This window comes from Gilbertella persicaria, assembly GCF_025201335.1.
Source record: "Gilbertella persicaria strain CBS 190.32 chromosome Unknown B0P05scaffold_1, whole genome shotgun sequence".
In the NCBI taxonomy this organism is placed as follows: Eukaryota; Fungi; Mucoromycota; class Mucoromycetes; order Mucorales; family Choanephoraceae; genus Gilbertella; species Gilbertella persicaria.
The window spans coordinates 467,966-482,516 of NW_026251962.1; the positions used below are offsets into that span (position 1 = coordinate 467,966).

Here is a 14,551-nt window from a genome sequence, read left to right on the forward strand (position 1 = left end):
AATAAATTTATTTATTGTCATCAACTTAAAAAAAAAAAAAAAAAAAAATCATGCAAAATCGGAGACAGCTTCTCGGCCCGGACAATATCCGGCTCAAGAGGTTCCTCCATGTCAAGTGAAGCGGTGTTTGTTCTCTGCTGTAAAACGAAGTAAGCAGGTGCAACCATACGCATACTTTCTCTTTCTCTAGACCATCCAGAATATCAACCATGGTGGTATGTATACATACATTACAAATGACTGAAAGAGGAAGAGAAGAAGCAAGCAATTGATGGATCACCCCCAAAAGAAAGCTGGAATGGATGGATGAATTGATAAAACAGAACAGATCAAATTTCTCGAACTTATATACGCCATATAATTCATGTATAAATCACAACAATTGTATATACACACATATACAAAAGATCAAATTGAACAGCATATATATAATACTACTCCAGTCCTTTCTTGATCCTCAGTTGTTTGTTTTCTCTTTCTCATCTATATTTTGTACAATGACTAATTTTTCTCTTTTAGCAAGGTACTTTCAAGCGTCAAGTCGAAGTTGGTCGTGTTGTCCTCATTAACCACGGTGTTGACGCCGGCAAGTTGGCTGTTATTGTTGACATTATTGATCACAACCGTGCTCTTATCGACGGTCCTACCACCGGTGTTGTTCGTCAAGCTTTCCCTTACAAGCGCTTGGTCTTGACTCCTCTTGTCCTCAAGAACCTTCCCCGTAACGTTGGTAAGACTGCCCTTGCCAAGGCTTTGGAAAAGAACGAAACTGTTGCTGCCTGGAACAAGACTGCCTGGGCCAAGAAGCTCGAACAACGTAAGGCTCGTGCTGGTTTGTCTGACTTTGACCGTTTCAAGTTGGCCAAGCTCAAGAACCAAGTAAGTTTTATAGTATTGTAATCGTGTTTACTAATTTCGTCTTTAGCGTCGTTTCACTCTCGGTTCTGCTGTTGCTGCTGCCAAGAAGCAAGCTGCTTAAACGTCTCAATTATGTAAATTTCAATAAACATTGTTCACCGACTTTTTTTTTATATGTATTATAAAAAAGGAGGGAAGATAATCGAGTTTATTAGAGTAACTGTTTTAAGTTTAAGTTATCTTCAGTGTTGTTGTCTTGCTCGATATCACTGTTATGATTACTACTTTGACTACTGTTGTCATTGCTATTTGTGGCCAAGATGGCAGGTGGTTCATCTATAGTTGTACTTTCCCTGTCTGAAGCTAAAAGATAATTAGGTCGTTCGTCTTGTTCTTTTAAAACAACCATTTGATCTTCAGCAGCCTGCTGCTTTTCTTTAGTTTCTCTAATGATCTCCTCTACTGATTTAGAGGATTCGCTATCTGCAGCTCTTCTACGCTTGTAGAACAAAAGGTATGCAGCGGTGGTCTTTTTTTTTCCTTTGAGTAAATGTTTATACAACTATCTGTATTCCTTACCTTGACTTCAGAAACATCTACTTTGCTTACATGCGAGTCATCAAAATTATACCAATTTCCATTTTCAAAGTTTTGAGCATAAGAAGTGTCTAGTTCTAGAGTTAGTCTTGTTGGAATTGATGGATGTTTTACTTACAATGACCACCACCTAAACCACCAAAATGATTATCGACACCATAAAGATCATAAATCAATCTATCTTCTTCCTTTACAGCTGTAGGGTCTTCAATGCTCAAGACTCGGTCTGTCAAGTCAAGCTCAGATGTAGGGAAATCAATCAGAGCATCAATCTTGTCTCTCCAAGTACGTGAATGGCTAAAACGCTTCAAGTGAACTACCATAATTTCAGGCATGCGCCAGAGATCAAACTTCTTGGTAGCACGCTGATGCTTTTTACATCTGGGACAATACCAAAGATCTTCTTCGCTTAATTCTTCTTCTTTTGTGAATTCATCAAGACAATCTGCAAGTGTCACTTGTTTCTTTTGTTGAGATTGATTCATGTCATCATCGTTGGGATCACCCAAGTCATTCATTTCTTCCCAAGCATCAGTGCATACACCGCTGTCACTACTGTGACGATCTGCACCAAACAATTGTTGTGCTTTTTTGGGTGTCCATTCGAGAAGAATACCTTCACCTTGACGAATAATAGTACTAGGAGGGCAACTGACTTTACGCTTAGGTAAAGTAGGAGTATCAACAGGTTGAGGGATGGGTAAGACGGACTTGACATTAGACATCAATTCATCACTGTTGTTATCTGAATGAAGAGAAGTATTTTCCTCTAATTCATCATGCTCAGATTTACTATCTTGTGCAAATAAGGCAGCAGCATCTTCTACTTCCGCCTCTTCTTCTTCTTGATCTTCATCCTCCATCTTGGCAGGTAAAGCAAGAGAATCTCCCATTTCTGTATCCTGTTGAGGTGACTCAGTTTCTGATTTGGATTCGTTTTTCAAAAGATATTCTTCCAGTTGCTTTTGTTCAGCTTGTGCTCTTTCAACAAGATCAATTAAACCAGACCAATTTTGGTTTGTAGGTAGTAACTCTTCAAGGCCTCTGCCATAGCGAGGAGCAGAAAAGACTTTCATTGTAAATAAGTTGCTCATAGGTTCTATTCTTTTGCCTCCAGCAGCAGTAACAGCGGCAGCAGTATGAATAAGATTGTTTTGTTGAGTATCAATGTCCATGGTTTCATTAGTCTGTTCTTCAGATACTACAGCTTCATAAGCAGGCGGCTCATCATCTTCTGTTGCTGATTCTTCAACTGAGTCCTTGGTTTCTTCAACAGAATCCTTAACTTCCTCAAACAACTTGAATTGTGTATAACGCTCTACATGTTGAGATACCAAATGATATAATAATTCAGGCTTGTTGGCATCTTTACGAGGTACAGCAAGAATAATAGGATCACCAAATTGCTTGGGTCCATTACTATAGGAATCTTCATTCTTTGTGACAGTGGCACAATAAACAGGAAAAACAATAAGCTGATTTTCGTCTACAGGTTGTTTTTCTTCGTCATCTTCATCAGGTAAACTGTATCGACTGTAAGAGTATCTTGCCTTCTTTTTAGGAAGAGGAGGTATAGGACCAGGAAGTTGATAGACATAAATGATATCAGAAGCACCAATGGTGGCCACAGGCTCGTATTGAGGAAAGACTTTGTAGATTTTGTGACTAAAAAGCTCCACAACGAGAAGCTATAGAAAGAATATAAATACCACAAGCATGTCGCTTTGTCTTTGCCTTACTGAATTAGGGTCTTCAACAGACATCATTCTTGCTACTTCTTTTTGAAGATGGGCAATGCTTGCTTCCTTACTTAAAGTGACAACCACACGCTTTAATTGTTGTGAAGGATCATAAGGAACATAAACAATAGTTGTCTTGCTCTTTTTCTTGATAGGAAGAGGCAAAGACAAGTACATGAAAGGGTCAAATGTAACAGACACCTAGAAACAAATGAACAACAATGATAGACCATAACTACTTACATTTCGACATTCTTCGCACACTAGCTTACTCTTGAATTGACCTTGGAATAAATCAACAATGATGGAATCATTTCTTGCCTTATGATAGTCCCAACTACGTTTAGCAATTTCGGCATCTTTCATACCGTCAAAGTCAGGCAATTCAATGTAAGGCTTCTTAAGGATTCTGTTCAAATCTTCATGAAGACCGTCTAATAAAAATGCTAGCAATTCTTGTGTATCGTGTTGTTGATATCCACTAAATGAAGAATTAAATCGACCGATAGTATACTTGAAATCTCTAGGTGCAATGCTACTAGCTTGACCACTCCATAACTTTTGTACTAGTTCACCAAATGCTTCTGCCACTTGACCCTTCATACCTAACGGATTATCTCTGTTTAGATCTCGCTTATAGTTGTCAGCCAAAAACCATTTTGTCAACTGAGCTGTGTTACTGAGACATTGAAGTGCTGAATTCATAAAACAGGTATTACCCAAGTTTTGAAGACCACAGACACCACGAGTGAATTTCTTGGGTGTGGAAAGAGGTGGTGGTGGTGGTGGTGTAGTTCTAGAAGAAGAGGTAGTCAAATTATTAAATCCATTGGCAAATATACTCGAGGTAGATGATACAGAAGATGAATCAGACTGTTGTTGTTGTTGCTGTTCAGATGGGAATTTGAGTGTTGTTCTGTCTTTGATTTCAACAGCAATATGGAATTCACCAGAACGACCTAATACTAAGTCTGGTTCTTGAAGTTCTAAAAGCCCAGCTTGACTGAGTACAGAAACAGGAATGTTGGGCAATGTTGTTAAAAGAGGTGCTTCCTTTAAATTCCAGGCTTGAATCTCAGTGTCTGGTGTCAAATCAAAAGTATTTTTGACAGCGTTCACAAAATCACTGACACAACTTGTTTGGGATAAAACAAAAGTAGGACAACGCGTTAAATCAGTCCAGTTGCTGTTTTCACTAAATTGTACGGCATAAAGCTTAAACTCAGGAGGATAGATTTCGATTGTTTTTTGATTGTCGACCGTGATGACCATACGTCGAATGGGCTCATTATCTTCCGCTGTAATATCATACCTAAACATGTGTCAATACAGACATTTGCCTCCCTCTCTCAAATTACCATTCTACGAGTAACTCCCAAGCTTGCTCGGGTACAGCATAGACATCTGTTTCAAGTTCTAAGTCCTTAATAAGTTTACCGTCTTGCAAGAGTGTCTTGTTGTTGACAGGACCTGGATGTGTTCTTTCTCCTAAGTTTCTGGATTCTTGCTGAGGACTATTTAATCGAGAGCAGTATAATTTCCAGCGCGTATACCATGCTTTAGAGACAAGGCACCAGAGCTCTCCATCCTGGAAATATTGTTCCTGCAACTGAGCAACCATCTTGAGCTGATCCTTTGGTTCTACTTTGACTGTTTCTTCTTCACCAAAGCTAGCTTCTCTAGCTCGCTTGACTGATATCGAACTCTTGTCGAGTTCTGAGTCTGACATGGTGATGTTTTATTTTCCGCTGTTAAAAGGATTTAGAAAGAAAAAGAAAAAAAACTGATCTATTGCGTACGACAAACTAAAATAGGCGGCATTGACGTTGAATACAGAGCGAAGAGATTTTTTGGCATTCCCTTTTGGGGGAAAACGGTCACTTTGAAACCCAATGATTACTGGATTATTCTTTTGCGCAGAGGACGAATGAACAAAAGAAGGTACAAATCTTATCTTATTTTTTCTACTTTGATCTTTAGAATTGCCTCCAACAATAGTGGCTGCTAAGCCCCTCAAATTGTTTTTTGAATCCTCCTTTTTTTTAACTAAATTTAAATTAATGTGGTTTTTTGCATGTATGACAGCTGATTTAGCCCCTAAATACAGTATTTTCGGAAAGTATTCGTGCACTAATAATTTTTCGTTTCGTGCAATAAAAATAAATAAATTGTGCGGACTTGGAAAACAATTTCGAGCAAAAAAATTAAAGTCATGGTGCAAAAGTAGAAAAAAGTTGGATCAAAAAATTCATGCATGGTGCACGAAATTAATGTTTATTAGATTGGCTTTCTGTTCAAACAATCATCAAACATAGACATAGAATGTCTACAGAACCCCTTCAAGTCGCTCAAAAGGACTTTGTTACAGGCGTCTGTTATTCTGGAGGTGAGTGTTTCCTCTTTCAAAAGTTTCTCTCTTTTGACCTTGCTCTTGCAAACAGCCCAAAATTCTTCAATAGGATTAAGGGTTGGTGAATATGGAGGAAGGTAGACGCAGCCATATCCTCTGCTTTCTATATACTTTCTTATGTCTTGGTGCGTATGGATAGGCGCATTATCCATGACTATATAGCTATCCTTGAAGATCTCGTGACGATCCAAAATATCCAAGGTACTAGCAATAAAGTTGAAGTAATGGCCAGTCACTGTTCCTCCTTTGCCCTTGTTTGCGACAGCTGAGTTTTTTCCTGTCAACTTTCTTTTCTTTGCGGGCTCCGCTACCTTGGGCTGTTTGATCTTGATATTGACAACACCGTGAGCAGATATAGCACCAAGAATAGTCGTGGTCTTTGCCCTTGTCTTGGGGACTGTGACAATGGCCGGATCACCTTTTTTAGACCAACCATAAGAGCGCTTCAAGTTGATATGGAATGCAGATTCATCAATAAAAACGCAGTTGCTCATATAATCCATGTCAGTCTCTTCCCAGTGTTTCACCCATTGATATCTAGCTTCAATTTTCTCAGGAGAATTTCGCTCAACTGAATAAAGCTTTGCTCGCTTGAAGCTGAGATTGCACTTTGTAGTGACAAACTCATACAAAGCAGTCTTTGAAATCTTCAGATCCTCAAAGCTACTCGTAAGACACTCCATCATCTCTTCCAAGACCATTTCAGGCCTTTCATCAATAGCTTCAATCAGACACTCCTTATGAGCATCATTGAGGATTGCAGGTCTTCCAAGCTTCCGCTTACCATCTACAGTCCTTTCCATAGCGACCTCACTGTCCTTTTCCAAGCTCGCCTCTCCTTGCTTGAACCATGTTTGTGCTGTCGTTGGTGGTATACCAAGCTGTTTAGCAGCACCTCGGACACTCATATTCTTTTCATACACTAAGTGAAAGAAGTTACTCTTGTCCTCAGGTTTGTACTTCCGATAGGTCTTCTTAGAAATCCCACCAACATCTCCCGCAATAGGGTTTGTGGTGTTGCTTTCAGTCTTCATAACAACATCTTTGGCTGCTTTTTCAGGAGGCTTGAGATCAGTGTACATTGCGAAATCTGTAACATCTCCTAAGGGGTAAGCTTCGTCATCCACTTCCATTGCAAACTCAAGATGCTCTTCTTCATTCTCATTTGTTAGGTTTCCGTTTCCATCTTCATAAACAAAGTTACTCATTTTCAACTACGTAGAATATAAAATTGCACTAAATAAAAACTATTTCTGACCCAACTTTTTTCTACTTTTGCACCATGACTTTAATTTTTTTGCTCGAAATTGTTTTCCAAGTCCGCACAATTTATTTATTTTTATTGCACGAAACGAAAAATTATTAGTGCACGAATACTTTCCGAAAATACTGTACCTCAAAACCAGCTCCAATGCTCTTTTTTTGGGTGTCTTGTGCAAAAGCATATATAAAAGAGCATTTTTATGCTGAAATACTGCAAGTTCTGAAAAGGTTGTATTTTCGCAAAAAAAATGCTTACCATACCTCGATGATTTCGTTAGTTTTCACCATATCTCAGTTTGATGACGATCCGTCAACATTCTACTAAGGCATGTGTTAGTAGAGAATGCTTCTCTAAGCTTGGAAAATACACTTAAAGTGTCAGGATTCCAAAAGCAATATAAAAAGTGTACGCCATAGCTCAGAAACATTAAAGTAGGTTTCTGAGAGTTCTCTTAATAACTTGATAGCAAACATACTGTTTTCTTTGCATCGGAAGATATTCCCTGTCAATATCTACCAACTTTGTCACTACAGAGTTCTGATAGCTCTTCATTTCTGTGCACTTTTGGACCATGTTTTCTCAAAAATTTCAGGAAAGTTCATGAACGAACTGAGAACGAACTGAGAACGAACCTTGAAAATATGTTACATTCAAAGCCCGCCGAAGTTAAAAAAAAGGTAGTCCAAATCTTTATTGTATTCAAGACAGAGTTTTTATTAGGCTCTTTGCATAGTTTTGTATATATTTAAATAATTTATTCGATAGAAGCAGTTTTAGAAAAGCATTCAATATTGTATAGCAGTTAGGGTCAGAAATTTCAGTAGCTGTCTTTCTTATTCTGAGCAAGGTACATTATTTGATTCAATTCACTAAAAGATAAAAAATTGGTAGTGCTACATAAATTCACACCATAATCAATGGCAACTTGAAAAAAATCATTTTGTATGTTCATGAGCCAAAAGAAAAGAAGTAAGCAGCTATTTTCTATGATAAATTGGAAGACACAAAGTGTTACACTAAAATTAATGCAATCCATGTTTCTCCAGCCATTGGTCTGCAACAACTTCTATCCCATCAAATGTATACATTAACCTGGTATAATCTCTTCAAAGAATCTCTTAGTCATAATGTAGTTTGAGAAAAAAAAAAAGAAAATATTTGGTATTTGTAGGGTTTGTTTGTGTTTCTTCCAAAGTAAAAATTTCTCAAAGGAGGGGACAGTGACTTGTTAAAAGAACATCCAACCTGTGTATGTTCCTGCCAAATCAAGTAAATTGCATGCCATGTCAAGTAAGAATTTACCGAAAAATCCAGATTTTAGGGAAAAAGCAGTCTAAGCTCTCCAATCATTGCTTTACTTTCTCTTGTCGGATCATGTCAAAAAGTAACCCATTCATTTATAAGATGACTATACTTGCCTTCAGCTTGATATGTTTGATTTATAATACAGATTGAGATTCCAGAATGCGTAATACGAGCCTTTGTTCTCGTCATCGTAATGACAAACAAGCTTTATCCTATAACTTCAGAAACTCCTATCGTGACTCTTTTTGGGGGGCACGAAATAGCACATTTTCGCAGCTGAACAACAACAAAGCATCTTTTTTTTTTCTCTTCTTCTTTTCTATTTATCTTTTGCAGGATTTCTTAATTACACACCTTTCTTTTTTTTTTCTTTCTCTTTCTTTGTCTCTTAAAAAAAATCAGCTTGAAAGATATATAGATATATCTCAAAAAAAAGTAAAGAGAGAAAGCAATATCAGTTATATTTGAAAAAAAAAATAATTAAAGCGTACAACACCTTATGGAGCAGAACTCCAGACAACTAAAACGAAAGACAAGAAAAGACTCTTCCAAAACTCATCTCGAAACTACAGACCGCTACAGTTTAAGAAACAGAAAAGAGTCTCCTACAAAACCTACAACGAGGTAATTGAGAGCGGGATTGACTGAGTTTTTACTTTGTTTGTTTGCTTATACTTTTTTTAGATCACAGAAACGAAAATTTGAACAAGAACAATTGCAACAGCAAAAAGAAGCATCCAATAGTAAGAAAACAAAGATGGAAAACAATAAAGGAAAACAAAAGGCTGAAGAAAAGTGAGTAGTTAAGCTAAATGGTCTAATGACTAAGCTCGTTATAGGAAATTAATCAGCAAAAAGACAAATAACGAAGATATTATTGACGAATCTCTGGATGACTACAACCATGAAAAGCACCAAGGCTATTATGAGGATGAGGATGAGGATGATATGCACTATGATCATGAAGAAGAACATGATGAAGCAGAAGAGGATGATGAAGATGAGGATGATGACGATGAAATGGATGAAATCGCTCGCGTAAGAAGAACATTAGGCCTTCAAATGCAAGGTTTGTTTGGTGGTAGCATGTCTTCAGATTTTGGAAGATTTAAGTCTATTTTATCAAGTCTCAAATCTAATGACGACCCAACGATGCAATTGATTGCTCTTCAAGAATTGGCAGAGATATTGTCTGTTAGTAGCGAAGACAATCTAGCTGGTTATTTCTCAAGTGATAGTTTTGCGAGAGAGCTTGTTCGTATCATGAAAGGTACAGATGATCTTATCCCACAAGATGGTGGGGACATGGATGAAGACATGATGCTTGCCTTAGCCATGAGTGAAGGCCTATCCGGTGGTAACCCTGAGGTCATGTTACTTGCCTGTCGCTGTATCTCCAACCTTTTAGAGGCTATGCCAACTGCTATCACAAGTGTTGTTTCTCATGGTGCCATTCGTGTTCTATGTCAAAAACTGAAATCTATTCAATATATTGACTTGGCTGAGCAAGCCCTTTATGTAAGCCATGGCTTCTTTTTTTTTCGAAACAATTACTAATATAACACACATAGGCACTTGAAAAAATTTCTGCTCAACTTCCTCGTGCAGTTGTACATGAAGATGGCCTTAGCGCAGTACTCATGTACTTTGACTTTTTCAGTATTCACGCCCAACGTACAGCATTGCGTACTGCTTCTAATTGTATGCGTGGTATTGATTTAGAATCCTTTTCTCAAGTCATGGAAGTCACGCCAATTCTTATGAACACTATCACTTATTCAGACAGATCTATTGTTGAACTCACTTGTCTCTGTTGGGTCAGAATTTCAGAAAGTTATCGCAACAACCGAGAGTGTTTGGAACGTGCACTCACTGTGGATTTATTAAAGATTCTCTTTAGTCTTATTCCAATCACTGGCAATCCAAATGCAGTACACCCAGCCACGTTTAATGATTTATTGCGTATCTTTCGTTCTATCTCAAAGGCATCACCTTTGCTTAGTTTCGAGCTGCTGAAGCTTGGTATTATCGAAGCATTCTATCAAATCTTGACTGGTTCTAATTCTGCTCCTACCTCAATCACTACTAATCAACATATTGTATTTGATTCTAAATGGCGTGATTCTGTACCCACTATCATGAAGATTATTGTAGACTTGTTACCTTCTTTACCCAAGGATGATATGTTTAGTTCAAGACGTTTCAAGTCCTCCTCTACGGACCGTACTCGCTCGCTTGATCATGCTGCTGATCCTCGTGTGACATGGTTTAGAGAGAATTCTGATGTGTTGACCAATTTAGACACTATTTTGATTCCTCTTGTGCTTGACATGTATGCCTCTACTGTTAATCTGCGCGTACGTCAATTAGTAACACATACGCTCGTCAAATTGCTATTCTATTCACAAGAAGATACTCTTTCCAAAGTTCTAAAGAATGTACCTTTATCAAGCTTCTTGTCTGGCATTCTTACTCGCCAGGAACACCCTGTACTCATCATTGATGCTCTTTATCAGGTAGAATTAATGATTCAAAGACTGCCTGATGTTTATCACTTTTTGTTTGAACGAGAAGGTGTGCTGCATGAAATTGAATCTTTGTCAAAACTCCCTTTGGTCGAAGAAGAAGCTCCACAAAAGCAAAAAGAATTGTCATCACAACGCAGTGAAGATACCACAATTACAGTAGATGAAAGTGACGAACATACATTAGAATCAAAGAAAGAAGAGGACGATGACGATGAAGAGGACGAAGAGGACGAAAGTGAGGACGATACAGATTCAAGTAATAAGAAGAAGAATGGTTTAGCCACTGGCTCATCTCATTCTGGTATTTCCTCATCAAGTCGTCGATTGTTTGATGGCCATGATCTTCATGCTATCATGCGCAGCCATCACTTTTTACAACAACAACAAAGACTCCGTCACCACCACAATCTTGAAAACGAAAAGGGTATAGGAAGAGGATCTACTCGTAAATATATCATCCAATTAGCACAGCACTTTGTTGAACATTATTTCCCCAAACCTAATGCCGAAGATGGAATAGCCAACAACAGTTTGAAGGAAATCATCAAGCTTACCAACATGCTTTTATCTTCGACTAACTCTACCTGCGAACAAGCCTTGAAAGAACTTTCAGTTTATTTATATGATTCTGCTATGGGAATCAGTAGTTTCGAATTGATTAACTCAGGTCTAGTGAAAGCCTTGTTGTCTTTTTTGACATCAACAAAAGAGTTCAAGTCTTCTTTGGAAACACGCACTCAGGGTTTTGATCGTGTATTTATTCAAGAACCTGATATTGACCAAGATGGCAACAATTCACTCAAGAAGCTAGTAGTTCGCTTACAAGATATTCTGAGTCGATTTGAAACATTTGAGGTTGTAACACCTTTAGAATCTTCTTCTACGGATAGTCTTCGTAATCCTACAAGCATGCTTGCTAAACAATTGCGCTTAAGACTGACTGGAACAAGTGATAATATCCCTACAAGTTACAAACAATTGATGGTGTCTACACATGCTGTTGCTACTTTCCGTGTGCTCGAAGACTATTTGTTAGCTCGTATCAGTGCTTCCTTTGCTCTTTCTCATTCAGATGATGAAGAAAATGAGGTTGAATTGGACGAGCATAACCATCTACTTATTGAAGGCGAAAATGACAGTATGGATGTGGATGAGAATGACGAAAATCTAGTAGATACAGAAATGGACGAAACTGTTGTTATGAAGCACGAAACAGAAGAAGAGGATGAAGGAGAAGAGGAAGAGAACGAGAGAAAGGGCAAGGCTACCAGCAGCTCTTCAAAGAAGGAAAAGAAGGACGGCGAATGGAAGATCCGCTTCTCATTGAATGGTACTGTTGTTTCAAACGACTCCACTGTTTATGCTGCTGTTCATCAGTATGAAATGAATTCTGCTAATCGCCCTTCGACTTACTTGGGCCGCAATATTTGGGCATCTTCTTATCCTGTTACATACGAGCGCGTCTGGGTACCTGCTTCTAGTACAACTGAAGACGAAACTAAAAAGTCAAATGTTGTTCGTCAATTGGCTGATGTTATTCAACCCAAAGAGCTTAAAGATGATTCTACCTGTAACTATGCTCTTCAACTTCTCAAGGCTTTGTCCCCTGCTATTGCAAAAAACCCACAAGGCATCTCCGCACAGGACTTCATCAACCGCAAGTTGACTGCCAAGGCCAATCGACAATTAGAAGAGCCCTTGATTGTCGCAAGCTCATGCTTGCCCTCTTGGATCTATTGGTTAATGAGTGAAGCCCCTTTCCTTTTTCCCTTTGAAACTCGATATCTCTTTATTCAAAGCACATCGTTTGGCTATGCTCGTCTGATTGCTCGCTGGCAAAGTCTTCAAATGCGTAACAATTCCCAGAATGGTACGCGTACAGATACTTCTGAGCAGCCTACTTTAGGCCGTATGGAAAGACAAAAGGTTCGTATTATGCGTAACCAAATGCTTGAATCTGCCATTAAGATCTTGGATCTCTTCGGAAGCTCTCCTACTGTTCTTGAGGTTGAGTATATGGGAGAAAAAGGAACCGGTATGGGTCCTACTTTGGAATTCTATGCATCCACTTCAAAGGAATTTAGCAAGCATTCGTTGAATATGTGGCGTGGATCTAATCGGTTAGAAGAAGGCTATGTCGATGCTTCTGCTGGATTGTTCCCCAAGACATTGCCCAGGTCAAGCTCTCGATCAACAAAGAAGATTATCCAGTTATTCAAAGCTTTGGGTCAATTTATTGCAAAGGGCTTATTGGACTTTAGAATTGTAGACATTCCTTTCAGCCCTGCCTTCTTTAAAGTAGCATTGGGCAATGCTGAGCCTAGTATTGAACTATTAAAGGTGTGTTAGATGACTAATGATAGATGATCCTTAATCTTGTTTATAGGAAATTGATCCTCAACTAGCCAAGTCTATCAAGATGTTGGAATCTTATATCAAACAAAAACGTGAGATTTATGATGATTTGTTTAAGGTTTGTTGAAATGGATATAACACTATGGTACTTATTTTTTTTAGTCACCTGAAGAAAAGGCGAAGGCCGTCAGAAACATTGTAGTGGACAATACTAGATTGGAAGACTTGTGTCTGGATTTTACTCTTCCTGGTGATGACAGTTATGAATTAAAGGTATACAATTAGATTGAACAAGAATCAATGACTCATTGCATTCTTTTCTTAGACTGGTGGCTCAGACATTAATGTTACGATCAATAACGTAGAGGAATATATCGATCTGATTCAAGATGCAATTCTTGGTTCAGGCATTTCTCAACAAATCGCAGCATTTAGAGAGGGATTCAACGGCTTATTTGCTATTGATGACTTGAAATTATTGACAGAGAATGAATTAGTTTCCTTGTTCGGTAAAGCAGAAGAAGATTGGAGTCATGCCATTTTAGCAGACACTATCCGAGCCGATCATGGGTTTACTATGGACAGTGATCCTGTTCGACATCTCTTAGAAATCCTATCTGATTTCAATGATATTGAACGACGTCAATTTCTTCAATTCACTACTGGTTCTCCTAGACTTCCTATTGGCGGGTGGAAAGCACTCCGTCCTATATTTACCGTTGTTCGAAAGATACCTGAAGCACCTTTGACTGCAGACGACTACTTGCCCTCTGTTATGACCTGTGCTAATTATTTCAAGATGCCTGCATATACAACCAAAGAAATTCTGCGTCAGAGATTAATTACATCCATGAATGAAGGTCAGAATAGCTTCTTGCTTTCCTAACATACTTCCTCTTTCCCTCTTTTACAATCATTACATACTGCTTTTATTTCAATTTCATGCACACATATATACACACGCACAAATACACTTCATCCTATTACATATACACCAAAACAATAAAGAAAAACACTTTCTATAAAATAGTATTTCGCATTCCATGGCCTTGAAAATAGGAGAGCATATTAAACCACATATCTATGTTGTATAAATCCAAAACATAGCAGCTATTTTAAAAGCAGTATGGATAGAGTGTTTATAGATTTATGCGCGCTCAAGCTAGAATGACAATCTATTCATCCTTAGTGGTTCTTAAGAGTTAAGCCTTTGGTTGCTTTCGCTTATCATTTCTTTTGATATCTGACTCAAATTTGGACTAACACTGCTCGATGGGATGCAGAAAAGGAGAGCAAGGGGAAAGGAAGAAAAGTTGCAAAACGATGCAATAGCCTTTCGCATCATACTTGTATAAGCTGTCAGTATACCTTCAATAAGTTAGGTAACATGATAGACATTAGTGCCTTTTCTTAGCCATCGCTTACTTTTCTTTCATTTACTTTTGTATAGAATACAACCTAAAACCCTGTATTCAATGCTGGAATGTTTGAAAAG

The 14,551-nt window shown here is 38.2% G+C and overlaps 3 protein-coding genes across 3 annotated transcripts; 2 read left to right on the forward strand and 1 right to left on the reverse strand.

The window, feature by feature from the left end:
• Positions 1-108: 108 nt before the first annotated feature.
• Positions 109-1,259, forward strand: B0P05DRAFT_607369 (ribosomal protein L14-domain-containing protein; the record flags this gene model as incomplete). Its single annotated transcript, XM_051583367.1, has 4 exons — positions 109-149; positions 191-215; positions 520-879; positions 926-1,259. 4 exons carry the CDS (start codon positions 109-111, stop codon positions 977-979), a joined length of 480 nt encoding a protein of 159 aa, XP_051439744.1. The 3' UTR covers positions 980-1,259.
• Positions 1,040-5,055, reverse strand: B0P05DRAFT_601403 (uncharacterized protein). Its single transcript, XM_051583251.1, has 6 exons — positions 4,553-5,055; positions 3,438-4,506; positions 3,195-3,395; positions 1,574-3,143; positions 1,438-1,526; positions 1,040-1,387 (listed from the first exon to the last, which is right to left on the reverse strand). Exons 1-6 carry the CDS (start codon positions 4,921-4,923, stop codon positions 1,070-1,072), a joined length of 3,618 nt encoding a protein of 1,205 aa, XP_051439745.1. The 5' UTR covers positions 4,924-5,055; the 3' UTR covers positions 1,040-1,069.
• Positions 5,056-8,469: 3,414 nt separating this feature from the next.
• Positions 8,470-14,097, forward strand: B0P05DRAFT_501835 (uncharacterized protein). Its single transcript, XM_051575460.1, has 7 exons — positions 8,470-8,797; positions 8,858-8,968; positions 9,013-9,691; positions 9,745-13,041; positions 13,088-13,174; positions 13,219-13,329; positions 13,382-14,097. Exons 1-7 carry the CDS (start codon positions 8,673-8,675, stop codon positions 13,940-13,942), a joined length of 4,971 nt encoding a protein of 1,656 aa, XP_051439746.1. The 5' UTR covers positions 8,470-8,672; the 3' UTR covers positions 13,943-14,097.
• The last annotated feature ends 454 nt before the right edge of the window (positions 14,098-14,551 follow it).

Bases quoted from the DNA above. Each gene is read 5' to 3' on its own strand.
- B0P05DRAFT_501835 (XM_051575460.1), top strand. From the start codon at position 8,673: ATGGAGCAGAACTCCAGACAACTAAAACGAAAGACAAGAAAAGACTCT. The intron at 8,969-9,012 runs GTGAGTAGTTAA...AGCTCGTTATAG, and splicing joins AAACAAAAGGCTGAAGAAAA to GAAATTAATCAGCAAAAAGA. The intron at 9,692-9,744 runs GTAAGCCATGGC...TAACACACATAG, and splicing joins TGGCTGAGCAAGCCCTTTAT to GCACTTGAAAAAATTTCTGC.
- B0P05DRAFT_601403 (XM_051583251.1), bottom strand. From the start codon at position 4,923: ATGTCAGACTCAGAACTCGACAAGAGTTCGATATCAGTCAAGCGAGCT. The intron at 3,144-3,194 runs GTAAGGCAAAGA...TTCTTTCTATAG, and splicing joins CTGTTGAAGACCCTAATTCA to CTTCTCGTTGTGGAGCTTTT. The intron at 1,527-1,573 runs GTAAGTAAAACA...CTCTAGAACTAG, and splicing joins TGGTTTAGGTGGTGGTCATT to ACACTTCTTATGCTCAAAAC.